The sequence below is a fragment of the Hemicordylus capensis genome, chromosome 2, assembly GCF_027244095.1.
Source record: "Hemicordylus capensis ecotype Gifberg chromosome 2, rHemCap1.1.pri, whole genome shotgun sequence".
Classification (NCBI taxonomy): Eukaryota; Metazoa; Chordata; class Lepidosauria; order Squamata; family Cordylidae; genus Hemicordylus; species Hemicordylus capensis.
The window spans coordinates 193983239-194010567 of NC_069658.1; the positions used below are offsets into that span (position 1 = coordinate 193983239).

A 27329-nucleotide genomic window follows, 5' to 3' on the forward strand; every position below is an offset into this window, starting at 1 on the left:
CACAGGGTTGTTGTGAAAGAGAAACTCAAGTATGTAGTACACTGCTCTGGGCTCCTTGGAGGAAGAGCGGGATATAAATGTAATAATAATAATAATCTGGACTTCCTCATGTCCATGGACTTCAGGGAGGCCTACTTACAAGGACCCATCCACCAGTACAGTTGCCATCTCCACCGTTTCTTCTTTATGTGGGAGTGCACTACCAATACAAAGCGCTTCCTTTTGGCCTCTCTTCGGCACTGCACATCTTCACCAAGGCCCTGGCCCCTGTAATAGCTCATCTCAGACTACAAAGCGTACTGATTTTGGGGTACCTGGGCGATCTCCTTATCCAGTCAAAGTCACATTAGTCAGCCCAGGAGGACCGCAAACGCACACTGGAGCTGGAGGTCCACAAGGTACTGGGCTCACGTCTCTTGCTGCTCATGGACCTGCCCAGACTTCTGGGCCTGATGGTGGTGCAACTACAGCCCGTGCCTTGGGGGCGCTTCCATCTGAGACCTCTCCAGTGGTTCCAGCTAACCATCCATGCGGACATGGCAGTGAAATCTAACAGACGCGTCACCCTGCCACAAGATGTTCTCCACTCTCCGCGCTGGCAGACCACAACCCCACACTTGTTGGTGGGGAAGTAATTCCTGGATCCTCCCAGGATCATCGTTACCACAGATGCCAGCAGAAGGGGCTGGGGAGCGCACTGCCAACACCGATCCGTCCAGGGCAAGTCGTTGACACTAGAGCGTCTACATAGTATAAACTGGCTGGAGTTCAACCATTTGGCTAGCCCAGCAAGCAGAAACACCACTGTTATTCACAGGGCGGACCACCGCGTGGCGTCCTCAATGGCACATCATGTACAAGGAGACCTGAACATGGAAGCGGACTCACTGTGCCGCCCAGATCTCCTTCCAGGGTATGGCGCCTAGAACTTCTCCACATCACGGAACGCTTCGGCACACCAATGGTGGATCCGTTGGCAACTCCAGTGAATGCACAACTGCCTTGCTGCTTCACGAGGTTCCTCTGCCAACGGGTGGAAGCGCTGGACATTCTATCCTTGCCATGGCCTGAGGACCTGCCTTATGCATTCCCTCCCAACCTCCCGTACTGGCACGTGTCTCACGCAGGGTCAGGCTTCTAGGAGTACAATTCATCCTGGCAGGCTCCGTATTGGCCACGGAGGCCGTGGTTCCGGAGATCAGCAACCTGGCCACTGGGCCTCATCTCCCACTTCGGTCACCCCAGATCTCTTGCAGCAAGGGCCAGTCAGGCACCCAGATCCAGGATGGTTAAGGCTAGCCACCTGAAAACTGCGCTAAAACAACATGGTTACTCGGCTTCAGTTCCCAGCACCATTCTAGTGTTCAGACGGCCATCCACTAACAGGATATACCAACCTACATGAAGAGCCTTTCTGTGAGGGTCGGCCCGCCAAGGGGTCCGCCTCCATGAATCATCTGTTATAGTTCCTGCAAGGAGGACTGGACAAGAGGCTCTCCGCAAATACCTTAAAAACGCCCAGCCGCCTCCTTAGTGGACCAAATCATTTGAACCTCTAAAGGCGTCTGGCGTCGCCATCTTCATTTTGAATGTTTCCTGAAGGGCGCTACTCTGTCTCCTCCAGGGGTCCATCATTTCCCTACCTTGAAATTACACTCTGCCCTTAAGGCTCTTCTCCAGGGCCCTCCCTTTGAGCCTTTGTCCTCAATTCCATTCCATATTCTCTCCTTCAAACTGGCATTCCTCGGGCCGTTACTTCGGCACGCAGAGTGTCTGAACTCAGGGCCATATCTGTACATAAACCTCTGTGTATTTCTGGAGGACTCTGTGAAGCTGATCCCAGACCCCCTTTTCCCCCCACGCAAAGTAGCCTTCCCCTTCCACATGTCTCAGGATATTATTTTGCCCTCCTTTTGCCCCAAACCAGTTCACCCGGTGGAAAAGGCTTGGCTTGAGGTCCACAGCTACCTTAAACCGTCTTGGGGTTGTTTTTAATGAAAGATGGTATATATAAAATTAACAATAAATAAATAAATCTGACATAGAGCGGACAAAACACATTAGAACTTCCAGGTCCCCTTTTCGTTTCAGTCTTGCCTCAATCTATGGGACAGCTGGTCACACCCGCCACCATAGCTAGGTGGCTGAAGGAATGTATAACTCTGGCTTTTTTCTACTAACGCACCCGTCCAGGACTTTGCAGAGCAGCAACCTGGCGGGCGCTCTCTATGTCTACTGGGCGCTGTAAATTAGATGGTTTTGCTTCTGCCCAGGCAGCGTTTGGGAGGTGGGTCCTCCAGCAGGTTCTTCCTGCACAGTAGTCACTGACACCCTCCCTGGTTGGACTTAGGGCTGTGGTATGTCCTCATACGTGAGACGCCCTTGGACCCAGAGCAGCAGAGAACGAAGCATTGGTTACTCACCGTGAAGGCTCCTTCTTGCTGCGGGGCCCAAGGGTGTCTCGGCCCACCCTTCTGGCCAGCACCTACTGCCCAGGGACTGGAATAGTTCTCATGTGCCACAAATATATATGAAATTGGAGCTTAGTTATTTGCTTGTGGTTTTTGAATTATTGTACCTAGTTTTTTTTACCAGGTTCCTGTTTCATGGATGTGCCTTTCGCATCTGGTACTAAAAGAACTGAGGAGGGGCTTGCTCCTCCCGAACTTAAAAGCTAAGCTAATTAGCATAGTCCTGCCTTGGAGTCATGTGGGTCAAGATAACCCACATGTGAGACGCCCTTGGACACACACCCCCACAGCAAAAAGGAGCCTTCACAGTGAGTAACCAATGCTCCAAGATAATGACAATAATGTCAGTTTGCCTAATGCCTGAAGATAATGTCAGTTTGCCTAATGATGTAACTCTGTTCTAGCTATGGAGAGGAGCAAGGTGCTATGAAACTCTTGTCCCTAGCCATCAGCTGTCCTGTTCACTTGGCCTCCCCTACACACAGTGCTGTGCTTCTTTCCATGCTGTGGAGACTCCTTTAAGAGAAACAGAGCCCTGTCAAGCCTCAGCAATGTTTGGAAGGGCACACACAAAGAAACCTGGGAAGTGTAGTCCTTCCTAGCACTTGCTTGAATGAAGCCTAATGTTGCCACAGGGAGCCTGGGCATGTGGGAAATCCTAATGGTGCTGTGCACAGAAAGAGGAGGATGTCCACTGCTGCCACCATCAAGCTTACGAGGCCGTGGGCAGCAGTAGACGTTCTATTCCTTTAAAGTTTGGTCAAGTAGGCACTTAGATGGGCTCAGGCCTGACCTGATGCCAGTCCTGGATACCTTTTACTGTACCTGTTGTTGTCTTCTCTCCCTCCCTTCACCACTTGGCTAATAGCAGTGTCTATCAGAAGGAAGGGGCAAAATTTAGCCTCTCATGCAGCTGTTTTGTAAGTGGATTTTTAAAAGACCTTGGGAGGTCTAATCACTGTCACATGAAAATTCACTGGGAGTTCCTGTCTCGTGTCTAGTTGGGCCTTAAGGAACAGCCAGGATTTGGGAGAGTCTTATAGCTGTAGAACCCCTAAGCACTTAAACCTTGAAATGCGCATTACCGGTACAACTGCAACTTGCTGTGTAGCCCACTCAAAGATATGTTCCTGTCTCTTAAACTTGGGTAAGTTCTTTGTGCCTGAATCTGGCACTAACCTCCACAATAACGGTGCCTTACTCCCCGCCCCGCCCCCCCCTTAAATCCTTTCCTCCGCTTGCAGCAGGATCAACTCAAAAGAATGACATCAAGGAATCTATGGCCTGGCAATGTCCCCCTCCAGAGGAAGACTGGGAGGCAGGTGAGGTTTATCTTCCAGAATGTATTGCCTCGTATGCATGCACCCTTTCTGAATTGCAGCCTTCTAGGACTGAGATTCTAACTTGGTCCGCTTATTACAACCTCCACTTGATAGGATGTAGCATATTATATCCGACTCAGTAGGATGTCAGAAGAGGCAAAGTGCTCCTTCTCTCTGTTCGAGGTGAGTCGCAACACAGCTGCCCTGTCCTCTCCTCCTTAACTCTACCCTCTGGACACTTGTGTAGTGAGGTAGAGAGATGGATTGGCGACATGCGGTCAGGCGGTACAGTGACTTGTCTGCCTGGTGGCGCCTTCCACTTTTCTGGCCCTTGTTGCTCATTGCTGCCACCCTCTCATAGGAACATAGGAAACTGCCATATACTGAGTCAGACCATTGGTCTATCTAGCTCAGTATTGTCTTCACAGACGCAGCGGCTTCTCCAAGGTTGCAGGCAGGAATCTCTCTCAGCCTGATCTTGGAGATGCTGCCAGGGAGGGAACTTGGAACCTTCTGCTCTTCCCAGAGCGGCTCCACCCCCTGAGGGGAATACCTTGCAGTGCTCACACATCAAGTCTCCCATTCAGATGCAACCAGGGCAGACCCTGCTTAGCTATGGGGACAAGTCATGCTTGCTACCACAAGATCAGCTCTCCTCTCTTAAAAATCTAGATGCCAGGAAGGGAACTTGAAACCTTCTGCTCTTCCCAGAGCGGCTTCATCCCGAGGGGAATATCTTGCAGTGCTCACACATCAAGTCTCCCATTCATATGCAAATCAGGCTAGACCCTGCTTAGCTATGGGGACAAGTCATGCTTGCTACCACAAGACCAGATCTCCTCTCTCTCCTCTCTCTCTCTCCTTCTTGGCACCAAGCTCTTGCCACTTCTGGTTCTTGGGAAAGCATGTGGCAGTAAAACAGGAGCCAGCACGCACCTAGAAAGCAAGGAGGGAGCGTGGTTGGTTTGGTGCCAACCCTTGGCCAAGCAGTCAGGGCCAGGGAAGAAGGGGGGAGGGCAGGACAGGGAACACCAGGGTGGCAGAGGCAGCAGATAGGTGAGTGGTGCTTGCAGCTGGGGACCGGCACTTGCTGCCCTGAGGCACACTTGACATCTGAGGCTCTAACCTCACCTTGCCTCATGGGAAAGCTGCCCTGATTGTAAGGAAATATGCCTCTTTGGCAACTTGCCATCTATAAGACACCTTCTGGATCAGACAAGGGTCTATCTGTTCCAGTATTTTCTTTACAAGTAGTGGCCAACAAGATGCTTCTTGGGAGCTCACAAGGAGACCATGAAGGGAGAATCTTGTCCCCAAGCATCTGCTATTCAGAGGCCTATTGTCTGTGTACTATAATTAAGTGGAGATTTGATGTTAACTGCTTTTGTTGAGGAGGAAAAGCCTATCACTGTATGGGCCAGTAAGGTATTCTTCCAAGTTTAATGACAAACAATGTTTGGCTCCAGAGCAAACTTGCAGTTTTATTCTTCAAAACATATTCATACAAAACTGCTGTGTGGTGTTGTCCCCCAGCCCCTGATCTGATACTCAGATTTGTTCTGAAAGCAAGTTCAAGCTAGAGCTGGCATTATCCTATTTCATGTGAATGAAAATGGGGAGAATCTTGTTTTGTGGCAGTGAATTGGACAGCTGCTTCCTGGACCCATTCATTCCTGTGGTTCTCTTAATTTGTTGGGTGGGAAGTAAAGAGGCTAGCATGTGAAAATGGGCTTTTATTTGTAAAACACTTCTTCTCTGCCTTCCCCTTAAAAGAATTATGAAATTCTCATTCTGCAGGTGTTATAATCTTTAACTATTCTCTTTCCAAGATGCTGATGCGTCTCCTGCTCCTCCTTTTATATTTGGTGCCAGGTGAGTCTTTAATTCTTCTGCAGACACTTGAGAGAGACTAACTTCCCCTGTTGCTATGGTCTTAGCTGGGCTGGCACATGGCAAAGGCTCAGGTTCCGATGGCACCAAGGTGCTTGCAAGAGGAGGCTATGTTCCTTTGACTTCTGGGAGCAGACGGCTATATTGCATGGCTCCAAATGGTGACTCAGGGTGAGTAAAAGTTGCTTCTGCACAATTCAGTTGTGGCAACTGCACCATCTTCCACCCGGTAACAAATAGGTAGGCTGGTTTTACTTTACTGTCAAGATATAAATATACCCTGATGGAAGTTATACATTCAGATCTATTATCTAGAACTATAAAACAATGGCTTCTCTATATATTCAATAACTGCACTGGCCTTCTGTAAACATCTTTAAAATACTTAACTATTTGTCCGGTATTTGAGATTATTTATGCATGCATGTGCACGCGCACACACTTTTTTTTACAATGCTGCTTAAGAAATAAATAAGCAAACATGCATGAACTATGTAACTGAAAGCCACAGTTCTAGGCCTGAGGAAGGATTTAAGTCGCTAGCTAGGTTACTTGAGTAGTAAAAATTGTTAAGTGAACAAAGACTTCTAAAGCAGAGGTATGCAGTCTTGGACATAGGGAACCCCATACATGGCAGCCTTTCCCTGAGAGCGGGTGAGATGGTCACGTGAGGTGCAGGGAGGGGCACAGGAGAAGGCAACTGCTGGGCCCCCACTGCCATAAGTGCCACCCTCCCATCCAGTGTTCCCTCTAACTGGGATTCCCAGATGTTGTTGACTACAACTCCTAGAATCCTCAAGTAAAAACTATTGCACTGGGGATTCTGGGAGTTGTAGTCAACAACATCTGGGAATCCCGGTTAGAGGGAACACTGCTCTCATCCACTGCTGCTGCCCTTACTTGCCCTGTTGGGACATGGCTTTTGTTTTGCCTTCCTCCCCGCCTTCTTCCCAGTGCCACCCAGACACTAGCTTGGGATGCCCCGCCACCACTGCCTGGCTTGGTGCCATAGTCTGAGAGGGTTCCTGTGTCTCGGCTGCTATTACAGCAGCATGGCCTGTAAATGCTGAGCACCCACCTGCAGGTGGGGGTTTGTGTGCTCATCTGCCTCAGGCAGCAAAATGGATAAGTGGCATAGCAAGGTCTGAAGGGGCCTATGTTCTAGAAACGAACATTTCCCCCTCCCATTCAACTTCCTTTCTTTCTTCCATTTGTAGTGTACCACCATTACAAAAAAAAAATCTTTTTGGCAGTGGCAACTGCTGTAAATGCAAACCTTCCCCACCCCGCTCATACCATTGCTTATGCCTTCTGTGGCAAACCTTCACCTCACCTCAGATATCCCATAGAGAGATAGAGAGATATAGTGTGAGTGTGTGTGCGCGCGCACGCACATACACACACTCACTCTTTAGTAATTAGTTATGAGAGGAGCTACTCTAATCACTGGCTTACACTGAGACTAAATTACTCACGAGTACTATTGAAATTAATGGAACTGAATTAATTTCAATAGGAGTAAAAGGTAAAGTGTGTGGTTGATCTCGACTCCTGATGACCACAGAGCCCTGTGGTTGTCTTTTGGTAGAATACAGGAGAGGTTTCCCTTTGCCATCTCCCGCATAGTATGAGATGATGCCTTTTCAGCACCTTCCTGTATCACTGCTGCCCGATATAGGTGTTTCCCATAAACATACCAGCGGGGATTTGAACCGGCAACCTCTGGCTTGCTAATCAAGTCATTTCCCCGCTGTGCCATTAGGTGGCTCTTTAATAAGAGTACTTGGTGCTAATTTCCTAAAGCCTGACAGTCAGGCTGAGAGGAGGGGACATAGAGCTTCAGCACATTATAGCCAGCCAATTGGACACAGAGGAAGAGAGGGTCTTCATCCTCCTCCCTCCACTTCTGCAGTGGGCACATCACTGAGGACACATCAACTTCAAACTGGAAGTTTTTCACACAGGGCTTTTAAAAACCTTTAACTCATATCTCCTCCGGAATGGAGGGGGTGCGCTCACATATTGGCCAGACTTACCTCGAAGTCCCTGTAAGTTATCAGGGAGTAGTTTCACACACAATTCAGGTTTTTAACTACGCGTTAAGAGTGTAGCCCAATTTATATCCGGGGTAAAATCCACTGTTTGTGTCAGCTTTTTGGGACAACTTCGGCTTCTTAGTAAAGCCTCCCCGTAAATTTGCAGTAAAGCATACTGTATGTAAAAGTCCCTGGTGATCTTCAGATGGGGAACAAACTGCACAGCTGCAGCATGGGAAGACAAGAAGACTGAGTACCCCCTGGAAGCTCTTAAAAGTACCACTAGCAGTACTAGTACCCCCTATTGGGAACCCCTGGGCTGCAGTAAGTCCACTTGGTTTTTGTAATAGCAGCTGAAGGAAGGAAGGAAAGACCTTTCTTTGAAGAGCACAGTAAGAGCTAGATATAAGTTATGCTCTTGGTTTTTTGTACTCTTTCCTAACAGGCATGTCCTTGTCTGTCTCTCCTTATATTTACAGTAGCTGCTCGAATGCAAGGAACGAGAATCCAGATCTTCCTTTCCTCTGAAGGTATGAAGAAGACCTACCAAAGTATTTGGCAAAGAGGCACCTTTTAACATGGTGATTAAAAGCGCATTTGGGGGTTTGGCAGTTTCGTGTTTTGTAGGTAGCAGCTGTGGGGTCCCATTATGGATTGAGAATCTGATATGGGGGAGAGGGATTTCAACCTTTTACCTGTGTTGCACTCTAGATCTAGATGGGGAGCCTGTTCACAGAAAACGCGGGGCTTTTTGGTCGGGTTTTTTTGGTAGGACAAAGGAGGTACTTCTTTTCAGAACCTCTCTGTGGTATTATCAGCATCAGGAGAGCGTTGCAAGAGGGTTTGGAAACTGCTATCAGCCACCCCTGTTGGTAGCAAAATTAATGCTCAACTCCACATGTTGTTACAGGGTCATCTGACAACTTTCCAGAATCAACTATCAAGACACAACCTTTTAAAGCAAAATATTTTATAATTTAGTATGCTACCTCTGTATCAGGACTCATTTTATGGGCTTTTAAAATAAAAATAAAAATAAACTAGCTGAACTCCTTGCCCCCCGCCACAGTCCCTGCTTCATTGCTTAGTGTCAGCCACTCACTCTCACTGGCTGGCTCGCTACCCACTCCTCTTCCCTCTCTGCATATGGAATCACCACTGCCCAATCACCACAGTGCTTCTGTTCTGTTACCTCCGATTGGTAAAGCATTGTAAGATTGCAAGAAATCTCCAGTAGTTGGCCGCCATGGAGATGTAATGCCCGGACCAATTTGAACCAGATTTGATACAGTTGTAGGGACACCTCAATGGCATGGTTTGTGATCTCATCCACCCAAATTAAAGATGGCGGATGCATGGACATTTGAGGCACAAGTGGGCTAATTTTTGAAGATGGTAATTATCAATTAAGATAATAGAAAGTAGACAGATTAATTCTTACCAAAACTTCTTGTTAGTAGTACAGGAGACCCTCATTTCCTGCAGGTTCTCCTAACACTGTTTCAGCTATTCATGGTCAGACAACAGACAGCTGATTTCCATTAGTGGTGTGCACAGAATCTCTCCTGGCAGTTCAAATTCAAGCTGAATTGGAACCAACCTGCTGGTCCGAGAACCAGTTCGCTAGAGCCGGCTAGTGGTTTGGGCCATGCACCTGAACCAGGTCGACCCACTTAAGGACACTTGTAAAGGTTCACCCAGGTCCCACCAGCACTGAGACAATGCAAATGGCCTCCATGCATGCACAGAGGGCAGAATGGCTGATGGGGGAAGAGCACCAGCGGGGACTTGGGGAGCTTCCGTCACCGAAGAGCCACTGCACGTAAGGTGCCTGTCCACCCTTTTCAACCCTGTCTAGCTGCTAAGGTTCTTCCTTTGCTTTTAAAGGGGAGTCCTTACCGGATTCCCCTTTACAAACTTCCTAAACCAGGCCAATCCAAACCAGGCCCGGTTTGACTCAAACTCTGACCAGGCCCCTTCTTAGGGGTCTTGCTCAAACCAGTTGAACCATGCCAGTTCAAATCAAACCGGATTTGATTAGAACCGGTTCTACTCATCCCTAATTTCCATTATTGCAGGAGTGATTTTTGGCACTTCAGTTCCTGCCCATGCATTTGACACTTCCAGTGTCATTTCTGCCTTGGAGCCAACATGAAGCCATGTTGGGGCTTCCCTACCCCCAATATTTAGAGTATTTTTTGCAAAATAAAGAGGATTTGAGGGGTCAATCCTGGAGGTGCTAGAGGATTCAACATACTGTGTGGTAGTACTGCTATTTCTTCCCCCTTCGGGTTACCTTTTAGCACTTTAAAACTGGTTGAGAAACCTAACCCCAAAATTCCCATAGGTACAAGATCTTCAATATCTTAGTTTCTGCTTTTGTGGTTGTAGGTTGAAATGTAACCGATGCAAGGCTGATTGTGAGGACAATGGGAGTGTGCAGGTGCATCCAGAGCATCCTGTGCTAGGAAGAGTTTCAATGGGCACCTCTTCAAAGTTACGTCACTGCCTCATCCCTATTGTAATGGAGTCTCCTGTCTTATTTGCCTTCACTTCCTGACCTGAGTGCTTCGTTAACAACAGGTGTTATCTCTCTTGTGAGAGGAAGAGGGGAGTTTAGATTTCATTCCAAGTCCAAAAATGATCTTGAATGCCAGGCACTTGCAGTAGCTAGTTCTGGAGTCTGCTTAGCTAGGGCCCCCTCACAGAAAGAGAGGGTGTGGATCTAACCCCATTTCCAATTTATGGGGCTTGCAACCAGATCTAGAGGTGGCCAGTCCACTGCCAACTAAGCGACTTGTCCCCATGTATAACGTAGACTGGGAGCTCACATTGCGATGCAGCTCCTGAGTATAGCAAAAGTGCAATCTCCAAGCCTGGAGATGCAGTTGCAACCAGGGAGGCTTCTGGGAGTGGGCAGAATAAGCTCAGCTGGTAACAGGCCTGTGGCCAATATTCCCTTTCTGGTCAAAAAGGGATCAGGAAATTACAGGCCTGTTAGCTTAACATCCGATCCAGGAAAACGGGGGAAGCATTCTCAAGGATCTATATTATTAATCCCCGTAGACGTGCCTCTGTGGGGATGCGTCCCGGCAACCCGCCGGATTGGCTGGGAAGCCGAGGTGCCGGATTGGCTGGGCGGTGGAGCTCACGCGCGGCAGGATTCGTGAGACTGAGCTGCTGCCCAGGGAAATGGCGGACGGGTGCGTGGACGGCGGCGGGACCAGCTGTGGCAGGCACTGCATGCCGCCAGTGTGAGGAAGCGGCAGCAGGAGCAAACGGGCCAGCAAGCCAGTCAGAAACCACAAGCGGGGAGTGGGGGGGAGAGAAGCGGGAGTGTGGGCGGTGGTTAGAGACACCTGGGGGAAGAGTTAGGGAGAAGGGGCTGAAGGGGGGGTAGCCAGGGAGAACTAGGGGTGCAGATGCTATGCGCCCGGTCAACTAGTTAAATTGTAAAGCACATAGAAGAACAGGCCCTGCTGAGGCCTTTTGGAGTTCTTTGAGAGTGTCAACAGTATGTGGATAAAAGTGATCTAGTTGACATAGTATACCTGGACTTCTAAAAGGTTTTCAACAAAGTTCCTCATCAAGGACTCTTGAGAAAACGTAGTAGTCATGGGATAAGGGGACAAGTACATGTGTGGATTGGTAACTGGTTGAAGGACCAGAAACAGAGGGTAGGTATAAATGGAGAGTTTTCGCGATGGAAGTAAGTAAGAAGTGGGTCTCTCAATCAACTGTACTGGGACTAGTACTTTTTAATCTATTCATACATGATCTAGAAGTTTGGGTAAGTAGCGAGGTGGCCAAATCTGCAGGTGACGCTATTTAGGGTAGTGAAATCCAAAACTGATTGTGAGGAGCTCCAAAATGATCTCCAAACTGCGGGAATGGGTGACAAAATGACAAATGCGGTTAAATGCTGGCAAGTGTAAAGTGTTGCATATTGGGGGGGGGAACCCCAATTTCACATATACGCTGATAGGATCTGAGCTGTCAGTGACTGACCAGGAGAGAGACCTTGGGTTTGTGGTGGACAGTTCATTGAAAATGTTGACTCAATGTGCAGCAGCTATGAAAAAGGCCAATTCCATGCTAGGGATCATTGAGAAGGGGATTGAAATAAAACTGCTAATATAATGCCCTTATACAAAACTATGGTGCAGCCACATTTGGAGTACTTCGTACATTTCTGGTCACCATATTTTAATGAGGACATTGTAGAACTAGACAAGGTGCAGAAGAGGGCAACCAAGATGATCAGGAGCCTAGAACACCTTTCTTATGAGGCAAGGCTACAACACCTGGGGCTTCTAGTTTAGAAAAAAGATTGAGGAAAGACATGATAGAGCTTTATAAAATAATGCATGGTGTGGAGAAAGTGGATAGAAACTTTCCTCCATCTCACATAACACTAGAACCAAGGGTCATCCCATGTAACTAATTGCCAAGAAATTTAGGACTGGCAAAAGGAAGTACTCAAGCATGGTGCTTGAGCATGTAGTGGCTGACGAGCTCCAGACATTCTTGGAGGAAACTAATTATCTAGATCCATTTCAATAAGGCTTCAAGCCTGGCTTTGGAACAGAAACTGCTTTGGTCACCCTGTGGGATGACCTGTGTGGAGGGACAGAGGGAATGCAACCTGTTTAGATCCATCCTTTTGAGTGGGGCGATCACATCCCTGTCACCTGTCACTCCCCCACCCTGCTGAGTATCCAGCAGCCCAGAGTGATAAAGAGTTTGATCACCTCCCTCCTCATTCCTGCGACGAGAGCGGCCAACGAATCTCTCGTGAGCTGGATACTCCCAGAAGATACTGCTGGCGGCAGCTTTGCATTGAAGACGGAAGTTGTGCCTACTAGGGTGAAGGATGAGTGGAACAGAGCAAGGCGCAGGGAAGGATGGGGGTTTGCCAAGCCAGACTAAACCTTGGAAACGCAGCCCTGGCTTCTCTAGGCAACCCCTCACCAGCCTTGCTAGGCTCTAGCCTCTGGGGGACTAGCACCCTTGCTTCCTCGCTGCCTATTCAGGACTGGTTTCCCATCTCTGACTCTGATGCGCAGAACAGACATGGCCCTTCCTACAATTATTCCACTCACCCATGCGACTCTCCAGGGATGCAGAAAGAGGGGAAGTTTGAGGAGCAACTCCTCAAATCTTTTGTGGGAGAGGAAGCACACTTTTGGAAAGGAGATATCAGTTTTTAGGTTTGGTACTACCCCAGGTAAAAACCACTATGTCCACACTACAACTTTGGTTGGAGATGTAGAGCAGAGCAGATGCTCTCTGGTTCCAGTATGTTGGTGAGTGGAAGACAGAGCACTGGCAGGCTGGTCCTAGTGGCAGACACTCCTGCTAACTTGGTAAAGAGGTACCTTTTAATGTGGTGATTCGCTTTATTTAGCAGGGGGAGAGCAACTGGCCCTATCCACCCCCAGCAGAGCATCCCTCCAGTGGCTGTTGCTGGTGTCTATCTTATGTTTCTTTTTAGATTGTGAGCCCTTTGGGGACAGGGAGCCATCTTATTTATTCGTTATTCCATAGGAACATAGGAAACTGCCATATACTGAGTCAGACCCTTGGTCTATCTAGCTCAGTATTGTCTTCACAGACTGGCAGCAGCTTCTCCAAGGTTGCAGGCAGGAATCTCTCTCAGCCCTATCCTAGAGAAGCCAGGGAGGGAACTTGGGACCTTCTGCTCTTCCCAGAGCGGCTCCATCCCCTAAGGGGAATATCTTGCAGTGCTCACACATCAAGTCTTCCATTCACATGCAACCAGGACAGACCCTGCTTAGCTATGGGGACAAGTCGTGCTTGCTACCACAAGACCAGCTCTCCTCTCCTCTGTGTAAACCACCCTGAGCCATTTTTGGAAGGGAAGTATATAAATCAAAGTAGTAGTAAATAAATGCTTCTGCTCACTACACAGCCCTCCCCACCTTTCCCATTCCACCAAGGTCGGGTGCTGGCTTGACAAAATCCTTTTGGACATGGAGTTCCAGTGCATCGACCTTTTGCACTGACTATCCTAATGACCACTAGGAGCATTGGTAGTTAGTGTGGGTCTCCTTCCCTGCTTGTCTCTATTCTGACGTGCTGAGACAGTTCTCTTCCTTTCCTCTTAGAGAGGAAGCATGTCTCTTCCCATCTATTCATTATGTAGTTTATACTTAGGATAGGTCTTTCCTATCTCAAATGTACCTAATGAATAAACCTACTTAGTTTAGATTGCACTACAGTCTCCATGCGTATTCTTAAAGTAACTGCAACAGCTAAACTCTGCACTACCCTGTAACTGGAGTGGGCAGCTTCCTCTTGGTGCTTTCCTAAATCATTACGAACTTCAGCACATCCCACCAGCCATTCAGCTTGGTGTGCAGTTCAAAGATAGCAGCTATGATGTTACTGCATAGCCCAAGTGGCTGCTGCCTGTTTTGGGGTGTGTGGTCAAATAGGAATGTCAAGCCTTGCTTTCAGCTGCGTGTGAGCAGATTTCGGGGGGGGGGGGCAGGCATACCAGCTGGATATTAGGAGACATCCCCATTGTTTTCTGGGAAAGTGAGTAACTAACTCACCACCATCTGAAATCTGACTGAGACATAGGAGTGGAGCCACTGTAAAACACTGCCTTCTATCTCCAAATCCCTCAGACGATCCAGGATACCATGGTCGATGGCATTGAAAGCCGCTGAGAGAGCCAAAAAAAGCAGCAGTCACACTTCCTCTGTCAATTCCCTGGTGAAGGTCAGGCTGGCCAAGGCTGTCTCAACCCCATAGCCTGCCCTAAAGCCAGTTTGAAACGGGTCTAGATAATCCGTTTCCTCCAAGACTGCTTGGAGCTGGTCAGCCACCACCCTCTCAATGGTAACCTAATAACCATGGTTGGTTACCCAACCATGGGTAACCTAATAACCACTAGTATTAAATTCCTAAGATCGTGTTTTATATTTGTTGTATCTATATGGGGGGGGGGTGTGTGGATTTGAGGCAGTTGCCTCGGGTACTGACTGAATGCACTGAATGGTACCGACTTCTGAGTAAACTTGGGATTTCATTCCAGAGGTCTGCCTTAGGTTAGCAATACTAGCCTGATTCAGACATTATGCTGTTCAGGTATACAGATGTATGTGCACTTAAATACGTTTGTGTGAATGACTGTACCTGTGTTCATTTCAAAAGTGAACCTGGATGCAGGCCCTTCAAATGGGTGGTACAGATAGGAAGTGTACTTTCTGTATCTGTACCTACAAGCCTGTACCTGTGTACACTCCTACAAGTGTTGAAGATAACATGTGAATGAGCCTACTGTTTCTCCCCACCTCTGCCACTTTTGGATATGGGGAGAGTTGTCATAATTGCCTTACAACAGAATTTAAATAATTTTTTAAAAGGAAGACTCAGGTTTCCCTCCCACTTTCTATGCATGCCCAGGATAAGCACAAGACAGCCAACCCTTCCCACCCCACCTAGCACAAATGGAAAACAGGATGAGCACCAGAAAAACTGCAAAACATGCTAGGCGTGATACCTCTGTGACCATCTCATGTCTAGTTCAATGCAGAAAGTCACAGAAGCACAAAACGTCCCCCACCCCCCCTTTTTTAAAAAGAGTATAGTAGGAAACAGACAGAAAGACTGTGTTTCTCCAGCCCCTACACAACACTCCCACCATGTGGCCAGAGAAAACTGCTTCTTGGTGATTAATCAAATGTGAGCAGTTATATCTAATTCAAGCCAGCTCTCCTTAACTTAAGACTTTTGTTTAAATGTGACTTCTTACAAAGTCTTTGTAGCTTCCATCAGCCATTTGCATTTTTGAATTACACTAGCAGCAGGCTTTTTGCAAGAGACACACAGCATTTTTAAAGCCACTGATGTGGAAAAGAGGAAGATTACTGCACACAGACAACATTCCCCCCTGTAATTTTATTTTGACACAAACCTGTCAAGGTTCCTTCTGCCCTACTTCAGGCTTTATTGAATTGCGACACAAGTCTGCCTGGAAAGGCACACCGCAGCAAGAGAGCAATTCCCTTTCCAAAGCCCACCTTTTCTTTTGCACAGGGGATTTAGCCTGTTCCCAAACGACCTTGAGAAGGTCAAAACAAAAATGCCTCCAGAGCAGGATGAGCACTTCACGTCCATGAGCTGTAGGGCTGCTAACTGCAAAACTAGTGCCTTGCTCCCCTCACCAACCAAGCTAAGGTTATGGGATTTTACTCAGATAGGCACATTCTCTTGTGCACTCCTTTGCCAGTCACAACACATAAGGAAATTCTAGGCATTTGGACAACTAGTACCCCAATCTTGTACAAACACCTTTGGGTGTGTCTCATGTTACCAACCTGTTTTGCTCATCTTTGCATGAGGGAGAGTTGAACACGGCCCCTGTTCCTCCTCAATTTACACGTCAGAGGTTGCCAACTTTAACGTAGAATAGGTAACCTGTATCGTAGGGGTAAGCTTGCTCTTCAGAGACCTTCAAGTCTCCTGATGCTGCAGGGTGCAACACCGCTGTGGCTGCTTCCATGCACTGCTTCATTCACCCCTCCTATGCAAGATACGTAGTAGCTACAACAGGCTGAAAAGGGAATGGACAACAAGCCCAAGGAGCAGGCGTAGCATCGGGAAATTGAAAAGGAACAATGCAGATACAGCCTAGCAACACTACATATGTGTGCACTGAGGACATGACTCTGTACCTTTTTCAATACCATTTTGTTTTAAAGTAAAGTGGAAAGCATGTGTGGTGATCTTTACTGCAGACACTGCCAGAGTAACAGTCATCCTTAACCTAATTTGCCTCTAACATATAGCCCACTCAAGCAAAACTTGCCCAGGGGCGAGTACTATTTGCCTCAGGCAAATGGCAAAGTGCAACCTTGGCCTAAATGTTTGCAGCTACTGTTAATGTTTTCTAGTCTTGGCTTCGCCTGCTCTTTAGGCATGAAGGAGATGGCGATAAATCCTAAAGTGCGGAAACATGGACATAAATAGGTGATCGTGATCCGTGCTGAATTATTAAGCACAATTCCTTATTATGGCTCTTTCTGACCTGCTTCCTGTGGTGCCACAGGGCCCTTTAAATGGTACAGCTCCCTCGCCTAGGCTGCAGGACAACTATTCTCTAGGGCCCTACTCCACAAACAGCAGGCATAGCATCTGCAAGTCCCTCACCTCATACACAGGTGGGTTCAATTTCATGCAGAAGTGATAATCCCTAGTGGGATTGCTGATGCTCACACAGAGCTGCTGCACATTGCTGAGTTAGCCCAGGTGAGAGTTACTGCCAGTCAGTGTCTTAGGTTGCTCCACCTATGCAGCAGAGCAAGGTCATATAATTCTTATGAAGTGGCAGAACAGACCTCAAACTGCACACAAAAGCGAATAGGCTAACTCGCATGACCACAAGAAGCTCCCAGCCAGAGTAGGAGAACTGAGCACGCTCCTCATCAGCAATTGTGACTGAAGTCTGAACATCAAGGTAGGAGAATGGGGACGTGATTGTGTAGAGAGCTGGGTGGGCAGAAACCCTTGGGAGCAAGTGGTCCTTCAGGTATCCAGGGTCCAAACCATTAAGGGCTTTAATGGTAATAACTAGGACCTTGAATTGAATCCTGTGACGAATTGGTGTGTGGAAATTTCCTTCCCTGAATCAGGTCAGTTAATGAATAAACTGGCTGAAGTGGTTTTAACCAGCTCTTTGCAGCATTCTCAGTCAACTAACTCAGGAATGACTCTTATCAGCAATTAGTCATTTCTGCAGTGTACTCCGAGAAGCTGCCTATGAACAATTAAAAACCCTTAACTTTCAAAACCCAGAAAGCGAAGGAAAAGATTCTGGTAAACTACAGCTGCCACCAGATCTCTCCTACAGGCTACAGGAACTGGAGTGATCAAAGATCCCCATTCGCCTTTTCTGCCTTGCTAACAAGCAAGTGTATAAATCCAATTGTTCTCCCAGGTGTCTGCCTGCAAGTGGAGTTAACTGTTAATTTGTCCAAGCTCTCATTAAGATGTGTTTTGCACCAGAGAAATACCCCTTCTAGTCCCCCTTTCTCCTGCTGGGCTAATAACCAAACCTTGGTGGCTTGTAAAAAGTAAAGAACAGAAAAAAAAGACTTTTTATTAAAATTACTACAGACTAGTTCCATCTGAGGCTTTTAGCTTTTTAGATACACTTAAAAATACTTAGTTCATTACAAGAATACTTCAAAAGCGCCTAGATGATTCTGAGGTGGCACTCCTTGAAATCTTAGTTACTCAGTTGCAAAGAAGATATTTAGGACAATGCAAAGCACACCCACCAAAGAAATTAAATTTCTGACACAAAGTCTGACTAAACACTCTTTTCCCATGCTGAATTCCCAAAGCCAAAGCCCTGACTTCCTGTCCTTGAAACTCCTGATGAGACTCAAGCCTCCTACAATCCTGTCTTACAAGGATCTACAGCCAAACTGCATTGCCGCCACATGTCCTCCTCCATGCTCCCAGCACAGACTTCCTTTTTTCTTCACAGAATTACCCCTGCAGCACTCAGGTCCCACCCACCTGGTGAACTGGTTGAGCCCTGGAGTTCAGCAGCCTGTCAGTCAAGACAAGAGTTCACTTCCTGTTAACTCTTTAAAGCAGGGATTCTCAACGTATGGGTCCCCAGATGTTATTGGACTTCAACTCCCATAATCCCCAGCTCCAGTGGCCTTTGGTTGGGAATTATAGGAGCTGAAGTCCAATTACATCTGGGGACCCACATGTTGAGAATCCCTGCTTTAGAGGGTGGAGGATACTGGTCACTACAGATCTGGAAACAAACTGGCAGCCAGTGTGGCTCTTTCAAAATAGGTGTAATATGCTCTAAGCGAGCAGTTTGAAAGAACCCTGGCAGCTGCATTCTGCACCAAATAAAGTTTTTGAATATTCTTCAAAAGCAGCCCCATCTAAAGTGCATTGCAGTAATCTAGCTGCAATGTGACTAAGGCAATGCTAACCATGGCTAGATCTGTCTTCTCAAGAAAGGGCTGCAGCTGGCACACTAGCCGAAGCTGGGGAAAGGCAGCCTCCACCTGAGCATCCAAAAGCATAGCTGGGTCCAGCAACACTTCCAAGGTGCACACTTGCTCTTTCAAGGGGAGTATGACCCCATCCAGAGCGACTTGAATTACCCGATCCCAATTGGCTTTTCTACTGACCAGCAGCACCTCCATCTTGTCTGGATTTAACCTCAGTTTGCTAGCCACATCCAGCCCATCACTGTCTCTAGCTCTCAATTCAGTACATCCTAGTTCAGTATTGCTTCCCTACGATCTGATGTCAGGGAAAGGTAGAGCTGAGTGTCATCAGCATATTGATGACACTTCAGTCCAAACCCCGATGACCCCACCCAGTGGTTTCATGTAGATGTTAAACAGCATGGGGGACAATATTGAGCTTTGCGGGACCCCATAGGGCAAAGGCCAAGGAGTTGAGCAAAAATCCCCCAGCACCACCTTCTGAAACCTCCCCCAAGGCAGGCAAAATGTTCAGAGTAACATGTCCCTATTTTCCCATTCACATGAATGGGCAAATAGGGACATGTTGGCAGGTATGTATAACTCCTCCTCCCCAACCCTCAAGGTGGGGCTGCTGTAGGATCATAAAACCTGGAGGGCAGATCTGGGAGAGACCCACTCCACCAAGTTCATCCAAACAGGTCTCAGTCACACATACCAAGTCAGCATGCTCATCCACAATTATATAATGGATAAGAGATGTTTTTGCATTTACTGACCTGGCATTCAACAGTAGAATCCTAATGCTTGAGGGAGTGTTTCCAGAACTCCCTGCAGAATTGGAAGAAGAGCCAATAAAAGAAATAGGCCTTTCATAAAAAGTTTGCTAAATCACCTGGTTTCCAGCTAAGGTTGCCCCCGCAAGGTTTCTGTGCTATTTGACAGCAGCACAAAGGGCAAGCATTCAACAGATGTAGCTTTTCCCAGTAGTGTGATTCAGTAATTGTAAAACCTGCTGAATTATTGCCTGCCATACAGTTGTTAAAGGCACAGTACTCCACCAGGGGGGAAATGGTGGTAACTCCAGCTAGAGTGCAGAATAAAAGATATGCATGTGTGTGTATATAAGAAGATGTAGCTAGTTTCTATTGAGATAAAACTAAACAGAAAAAAGCGAGAAATCACTTATTTTAAAACAACTGGCGAGGGGTGGGGGTGTCTGAGCTGGTTTCACCTTCAGTTGACAGGTTTTCAAAACCAAACAGAACAGATGATTTGCACAGCAACAGCCCCCTCCTCACAATAAATGAAAGTAATGAATAAAGTTTGACTTTGGGTTGTTTTCTTGGAAGAACCTATCATTTCTTTGACCGAAAACTCTATCTGTTTGAGAGCCAATGACATTTATGGGTCACCGAGTAACAGTGCAAGCAATTTTACTGTGATTATCACAGCTTTAAAATCAGAAAATGGATCAGGCGTTTTGATTCATCTGAAACAAATGGAAAATAGGGAAACTCTACCCAAAGCATTTAGAGAATAGACATGCAGTCAACAACTTCACATACCCTTTGCAGAGCAACTTTAAGAAAAATGTGCAGGTGAGAAGGCTTTACATTCAGTGCAAAGGCAAGTGCATTAAAATTGTCCCATGTGTGAAGCAGTTGCTCTTATCCACTAGCACCATGATTCAATGCAATCTTCCCTGGAAGTCCTACTCAGTCAATGGGATGTGATTTTAAATGGATATGATTACTCTCCTAAAGGCTTTTCCAGTAGGTCTCATTGTCCATTTCCTTCATCTTGTTCCCAGCATGCTGGAGGGACCGCTTCCACTGATCATGCTCCCAGAATGCCATTCCTCCCTTGGCCTCACTCCAACTATTCAGGGCCAGATTAACCCAGATGCCCCAACAGCACTTGCCCTCATTGCACGAAAGGCGCGCCCGCCCACCATGATCACGGCTTTGAAGTGCAAACGGATCTGTCTCAGCCTCACGCCCAAATTGTAATTGCTCCTCCTATTGGCAGGCTGGCAGCAAATTACATGTGTCGTTGCAAAAGCAAGCGGTCCCACCATGTCTTTCGCCTTTTTTCGTTTGAATTGGGGAAAGCAGCTGCTGCGCTGCTGTTAACTCACGGGGGAACAAGGCCACGAGTGACGACGATACCTTGCAGCCCTGAGCCAATAGGAGTCTTGTTACTGCTGTGCGGAGGGAGATCCACGACTGAGGCTCCTGCCTATCTCCTGCCCGTGCCTGCTTTTGCTTGGGGGAAGATACCTATTGGGGAAGGAGTCTTGCCTTATGTTTCCTCAGGTGTGTGCGTCTTTGGGAGCGGGGAAAGCTCATTTTAAGCGAAATAAGGATGAGAAGCTGAGCTGCCATAGTCCTTCAGGGAAGGACGGATGAAGCTCTACAGAGCACCCGCACTGCCCCCACCAAGAAAAACAGCCCCAAACAGAAAAGGTTAGGAGGGAGGGGGGTGTCTAAAACTTTTGCTTTGCCACCAGTCACTTTAAGTCACCGATACTTCTAAAATACCAGTTGCAGGGAAGCAACAGCAGGAGGGAGCATGCCCTCACCTCTTGCCTGTGGGCTTCTCAGTGTCATCTGGTGGGCCACTGTGCAAAACAGGATGCTGGCTTAGACAGGCCTTGGGACTGATGTAGCAAGACTGTTCTTAAATCCTTACAGCCTATAAAGATCTCAGGACACATTGAATGCCTCTGTCTTATGTGAGGTTATTTTACTCCAACTCACTTTTGGGGCAGCAGAAACAATGACTTTTGCCTCAGAATAATGATAGCAAGAGCAGCAGAATGGGCAATTGATCATTTTGTTTCCTCTTGCCTGCATTTACTTCACAACAGAATTGCCAAATCCTTACCAGTTTCTGCTCCTTGTCAGCAACTTAATCTGTGAACACCAGCAAATACTTGTCTCACCCTTTTGCCAATAACTTTCCTTGCTGATTTCTTCAAACCGGTTTATTTATACATTTATATTCAGCTCTTCCTCCAAGGAGCCGGAGCAGTGTACATGGTTAAGTTTCTCCTCTCAACAACCCTGTTGCTAAAGGCACAGGAGCAGGTTTTTCCTGAGTCAGTTGGTAAGCTTATTTTGGAATTATTTCTGGTGCTGAGTTTTTACTGTGCCTGTTGTAGCAAAGGTTGACTTTTGAGTAGGATTTTCACATCATGCAATTTCATGTTTCTTTAAAAATAAAGTGCAGTCCATATTTCTGTCCTTGTGATTTTTACACACTATGTAATGAAATGTCGTGTAATATTACATAATTCTGACTTTTAAAAAATTAGTTAACTTTATTATTTTATTGTATCTGTGTCTATCTTACTGTTGTGAGTCGCCCCGAGCAGTAGTGCACTGGAGGAGTGGGGTATAAATATTTTAAATTAATAATAATAAATAATAACTTACACATTTCAATCAATACGGTTTTTGCACTCGACTCGTGCTGATCGTGCGTACAAGACTGCAGCAAGTGGGGCACTTAAGTGTCCCAGACCCCCAAAGCCTTAATATTGCCTTGCAACCATATAGTGATAAACAAAATTTAAATAGTGAAAGGCATAAACTATAAGCGTCAAACCCACACTTGCTGCCATACACAGGCGGGCAGAACCAAGTTCTACCACCTGCTCCGCTTCCAACCCAGTTTCCCCTTTCTGAAAAATCACCCGACTCGTGTGCCGATCGACCCGAGTTCCCCTGGTCAAACTAACGCGTCTGTGTCGGTGAGTGAAACCTCGCGCAGCTGCGCGGGGCTGAGGCGAAAAAATCGCGAAGCAGGATAAAGCAACGAAGCTCCCTGGAGCAGAAGCAGGCGCGAGCGCCGCAGGGCTCTCCTTAGCGCGGCAGCAGGCGGAAGCGGAGCGACGCCCTCGCGCTGGCGGCCGGAAGTGACCTTCAGAAAGCATTTATTCTGCACGCGGTCCTTGGTAACCAGCTTTGATGGCCTCTGGTGCGGGGCGGGCGACGCTTGCTTAATTCCTGTAAGGATGTTCTCTGCAATCTCTTTAAACTTGACTCCTTCATGTCTTTGTTGTTAATTGCTTAGTTATATTAAGCAATTAGTTATTCTTGGGAGTTTGTTCTACCTTGTGCGATCTCTCTGTCCTGAGAAACGGTTTCCATGGCGGGCCCGTTTGTGGAGATTCACGACGTGCGCTCCTCTCTTTTCGCTTTTCCTGCATGTGGGCGGCTGGGGCGTGTCTCTTTGAGGGAGATGAGGGGTCCTGTCCCAGCCCTATCTTTCGAAGAGACATGGAGCAGGAGGATCATGACTCCCACCCCCCCCACCCCCGTTCCTAAGGCCGCAGTCAGTCAGTACAGAGTTTCTCTGCCCTGTGTTTGAAGTTATGGGGGATACTATCCAGGTCTTTTTTGGTAACGCTCCTGTGTGGTTTAGGGGAAAGGCCCAAATTGAAATTTTCATTCAATACCAGGACAGTCTTTGGTCATTGTAGTTTATTCTTCCATCCCCACCTTTGGACAAGAAGTAATTTGTTTTCTTGTTAGAGACATGAATTGTGGCTTTACCATTTTTAAGAGGGTTGCTCTTGCATTGCTGTTATCTCAGAGTTCTTTCCCATGAATTCACTGGGTGGTTTGGGAACAACTTATTCTCCCAGACGTGCTCTAGAATAATGGGGTAATACTGTACTGTTTTATGTTACTAAAGTAAAGCTTAAAATGTGCTGTATAAATATTAAGCATTGTCAAAATTTTGGACACAGAAGAATGGTTGATGTTGCTTCTAAAACATTTTCCTTTCAAATATTTTAAATAACTTGCTCTTACAAAAACTCGTTTTATATCTAGTATTTTAAATGCATTAAGGAGGGGAAAACATTAAAGTTGCTGCTTATGATACAAGGACAGAACTAGGGAGGCTCAAGGTAACTATGTAAGTTAAATGTAATTCTTGCAAAAGCGAAAATTGATTTTCTACTCTCTTTTTACAACATTGTATGAATGAGATCCATATTTTAAAATCTGGATCCTTTTCAATGCCCTCTTAGATTTTCCTAACCACTTTGACTCAAGAGGACAGAACTGGTTATATTTTACTATAGAAATGTTTATATTGGTTCCTTCAAGTATCTCATGCACAGTATAGCTGAAGTACAGCTATAACAATTGTGAAGTCGAGAGTGAGCCCTAATACCTGGGATCCAGGTAATTAATGATAAATGCTAGTGCAAATACATCCAGATTTCCTCAGCCTAGTAGATTTTGCAGACTTCTTGTACAAAGTAAAATGTAGTAGGTATACACTATAACCTGCCTTGATGAGGAGAGGTATACATTAACTATAAATGTTAAAACAGTTAATAGTTCATATACTTTTGCTCTGTTTTGTATTTTCTTTACTAGTGCAGAATCTTCTGGTTGTGCTGGTAATAGCTTCTTAATTCAGAAGGATCAACAAGCAAAGACTTGCTGGTTTCTTCTTTACCACTTTGAGCTACAAGGTATATTTGAAATGTTTGCTAAAGTATAGTGGGCAGAGCAGCATGACTGACAATTTAGTTCCTGTGATCTAGGTGCTTCCTATAAGGTGCAACCATTCAGGACTGGAAAATACTTCAGGGTCCTCATGCTTGATATGGACATATTCTTGTTTGCTTGCTTAATTGATAAGCTTTATGGGTGGGAGATGTTACTTGATAAAACGGGTATCTTTCCTGGTAAAGTGAGATTCCCCCCACTCTCTTTTTGAATTTACTGATCTTGCAATCTGGTCCTTGGAAAGTGACTGTTTGAGTTGATTATGCAAGTAAAGTGGACACCTGCCACTTTTAAAATAAGCTTCTAAAATAGCTCTTTGCCTGGTTGCTATGACAATTAAGAACTGTCTCCAAGCTACCAGGCAAGAAAGTTTTACAAAAGTTGCAGGGTTTTCTTTATAAATATTGAGCTACAAATGACTTAATGAGTATATATAAGCAAGTGAGGTACTCCAATATTTTGTGGATTTGGAAGGTTATTTTAAACCCACTTTCACATGTGTTCACATTTTAAAGTATAGAATGGCTAGTCTTTATTTTAGACATTAGTTTCAGATTCACAAGTGTAGCCATGTTAGTGTGTTGCAGCAAAAAGTGTTCTGTCTCCTTTAAAACTTGTCTTGTGTATGAACTTTTGTAGACAAGAACTTAGATTAAACTAATCTTTAACAGACTTAGTTTTGCCAATTGTCTTAAAAACAAACAAACTTGAGGATTTTTATTTCACCGAGTCAAGGAATTGCTTTACAAGACTGAAGAAAATGGTCTTCTCCCTGGGTGTTCTGCTAGTTAAGATTTTAATGGGGAAAAATTGTTTTAATCATGTTAAATTAAGATGATAAAGATGTATGGAGATGGTAGTCCTTGATTATAGTTTGCCATGCCATCCAAAGATCTTGGAAGCATGGCACTTAAAACTTAAATATACATGCCTTTTGACATCAATCCAGAGATGATTGACTATTAATCCATAGTCTAGTGATTAGCAACTAGGCTCCCTCCCTGACTAAGAAGTGCCAGCTGGCCCTACAGTAGCAATAGAAGGCAACTCAGAGGCAAGGGAGATGTGAAGGAACTTATGGGTATAGTAGCAACAACAACAAATATTTATATACTACTTTTAAACAAAAGTTTCCAAAGTGGTTTACATAGAGAAATAATAAACAAGATGGATTGCTGTCCCCAAAGGGCTCACAGTCTAAAAAGAAATGTAAGCTAGACACCAGCAACAGTCACTGGAGGGGTAATGTGCTAGGGGTAGATAGGGCCAATTACTTATCAGTGGTGCTTGCTGGCAGTTAGAGTTGCCATGCCCCCCCCCCATTCCAGGTTTCACCTGGATTTTAATCTCACCCAGATTGCATAGCCCACCCAGATTTGCCTGGATTTCAGCTTTCATTTAAAAAAAAAGGGGGGGGGGAAGCTAAGCTCTAGCCCTTGTAGAAGCGGAGTTATGGAGCAAAACATGCAGTCACTATTCTGCTCAAAAATTATTTTTCAAGCCAATTTACATAACATTCAAATTGATCACCCGGATTTGGAAAGCCAGAATATGGCAGTCCACTTTGTGGGGTGTGGTTCTGGCTCACCAGAGCCATAGGCAGTGGGCCTCTGGTCTCCTTTTTCTGTCCCTGGTCATCAGCGCCATCATTTTGGCACCCCCTCTGAAAGCCTCTTTTGAGTATTTGAAATTTCAAAATCTGTTTACTATGGTGGGGACAGCTGTGTTCTGAAAAAGATTAGGCAAAAGCCTTGGAATGTGTGCAAGCCATCTCATGCACCTGAAAAGGGATGTGTGTGTGTGTTTAGGTCACATTCTTGTTTCCCTTTTCCTGCTCCTGTCCTTTGTGCTGCTTTCATTTGCAGCTGCTTCTGCTCCTCTCCTTCTGAAGGAAAGGTCTCGCACCTAGAGGTGCACCTAGGTAATTTTGGAGCCTGGCCCTAAAGGCCTTTGGACCCCCCACCCTCAGCAAGTTAAGCATCATCCCCCTACACATACACACACCAAGACATATACTGTGTTTTTAACACATGGTTTCTTGAGGGCACAAACAGCAGCTGAACTCACAAAAATGAAAGAATATAAAACAGGTATAATTCTATAATTATCTCATCTCAGTCCATCAGAATCTTTTTTTAAAGTTGCCCATTTTGATAGTGGTAACCAACTGTTTCAGTGCCTCAGTAGACTGAGAATGTGCCTCAAAGGTATCATATTTACTCGAATAGGAAACAATTCTGAATTCAAGATTAATCCCTTTAAAAATACGGGTTAAATACAGGTTGTACCTTTATTTCCCCCAAAGGAAAAGGACACTGAATTTAAGATGCCACCCCTCCTCCCTAATTTCTAACATCAAAGAATTTGGGAGAAAGCCTAGTTTTGGATTCAGGTAAATATGGTACGTATGCATGCTTTATATATTAATTTTTTGAAACAGTCATGAGTTTTTGGCATCTGAGACATTAGCAGCTTTTCTGTGTATCATCATTCTATGTACATATAATATTTACATGACTTAGCTCATTTACTATGCATTCACATTCCCCCCCCTCCTTATTTCCAGGACAGGTATTACTTGGAGGCACACAGATCCCAGAGGCAGAGTTACCCTAGTTTCCTTCAAGATTCCACTGATTTCCATAACATGGATACAGAGGACTATAGTAAGTATAGCTGTTGTGTTTGCCTTGTAAAACCTAAGGAATCTGGTAGGGAGTTATGGACACATGGTTTCAGTGTTCTGTTCACAGGTTAAGAATGGCTTTTTGAGGAAGGAAGCTACAAGTGTTGTATAGTAACAGTACTCCCTGTCCTCTCCAGAAAGTTGCAGTTCTCCAATTGGAGTATGAAAGCAGCCTGTTGAAGATCATGAAACTGTGTTTGGGATCTGGTCAGTCCCTGAAAGGGAAGCTTGACTGAAAAGACTATGCATACTGCCTTAAGCTCCCCAGAGGAAAGGCAAGATAGAAATAAACCTTTCAACCAAATTGCATAAGGGATCAGTTTTGCTGCAAGGAGCTGTACTTGGATTAGGCACTGCAAATGCTTGCATTTATATTGCTAATCCATCATACAATTGTTG

At 45.9% G+C, this 27329-nt stretch overlaps 2 protein-coding genes and 1 long non-coding RNA gene across 35 annotated transcripts in view; 2 read left to right on the forward strand and 1 right to left on the reverse strand.

The window, feature by feature from the left end:
* GTSF1 (gametocyte specific factor 1) overlaps nucleotides 1-8768 on the forward strand; it is a 35600-nt gene extending 26832 nt beyond the window's left edge. For 6 of the 15 annotated variants that reach the window (XM_053291327.1, XM_053291325.1, XM_053291315.1 and 3 more), the window contains 4 exons: nucleotides 3716-3793; nucleotides 5591-5665; nucleotides 8199-8249; nucleotides 8630-8768. In XM_053291327.1, the coding sequence (XP_053147302.1) occupies nucleotides 3716-3793; nucleotides 5591-5665; nucleotides 8199-8249; nucleotides 8630-8700 (275 nt within the window). In that variant the 3' untranslated portion in view covers nucleotides 8701-8768. Of the gene's footprint in view, nucleotides 1-3715; nucleotides 3794-5590; nucleotides 5666-8198; nucleotides 8301-8629 lie in introns of all 15 variants that reach the window. The other 9 variants (XR_008315306.1, XR_008315304.1, XM_053291321.1 and 6 more) reach the window with 9 other exon arrangements.
* LOC128343018 (uncharacterized) lies at nucleotides 5512-19641 on the reverse strand. Its single transcript, XR_008315311.1, has 3 exons — nucleotides 19490-19641; nucleotides 16068-16303; nucleotides 5512-5942 (listed from the first exon to the last, which is right to left on the reverse strand). It is a non-coding gene; the product is annotated as an uncharacterized LOC128343018 (long non-coding RNA).
* The window catches only part of LOC128343016 (gametocyte-specific factor 1-like), a 44485-nt gene continuing 34130 nt past the window's right edge, over nucleotides 16975-27329 (forward strand). The window contains exons 1-4 of one of the 19 annotated variants that reach the window (XM_053291330.1): nucleotides 16975-17206; nucleotides 24110-24207; nucleotides 26550-26645; nucleotides 26811-26910. In XM_053291330.1, the coding sequence (XP_053147305.1) occupies nucleotides 26643-26645; nucleotides 26811-26910 (103 nt within the window). In that variant the 5' untranslated portion in view covers nucleotides 16975-17206; nucleotides 24110-24207; nucleotides 26550-26642. Of the gene's footprint in view, nucleotides 17207-20824; nucleotides 21029-22546; nucleotides 22726-24109; nucleotides 24208-26549; nucleotides 26646-26810; nucleotides 26911-27329 lie in introns of those variants that run through there. The other 18 variants (XM_053291331.1, XM_053291332.1, XM_053291333.1 and 15 more) reach the window with 18 other exon arrangements.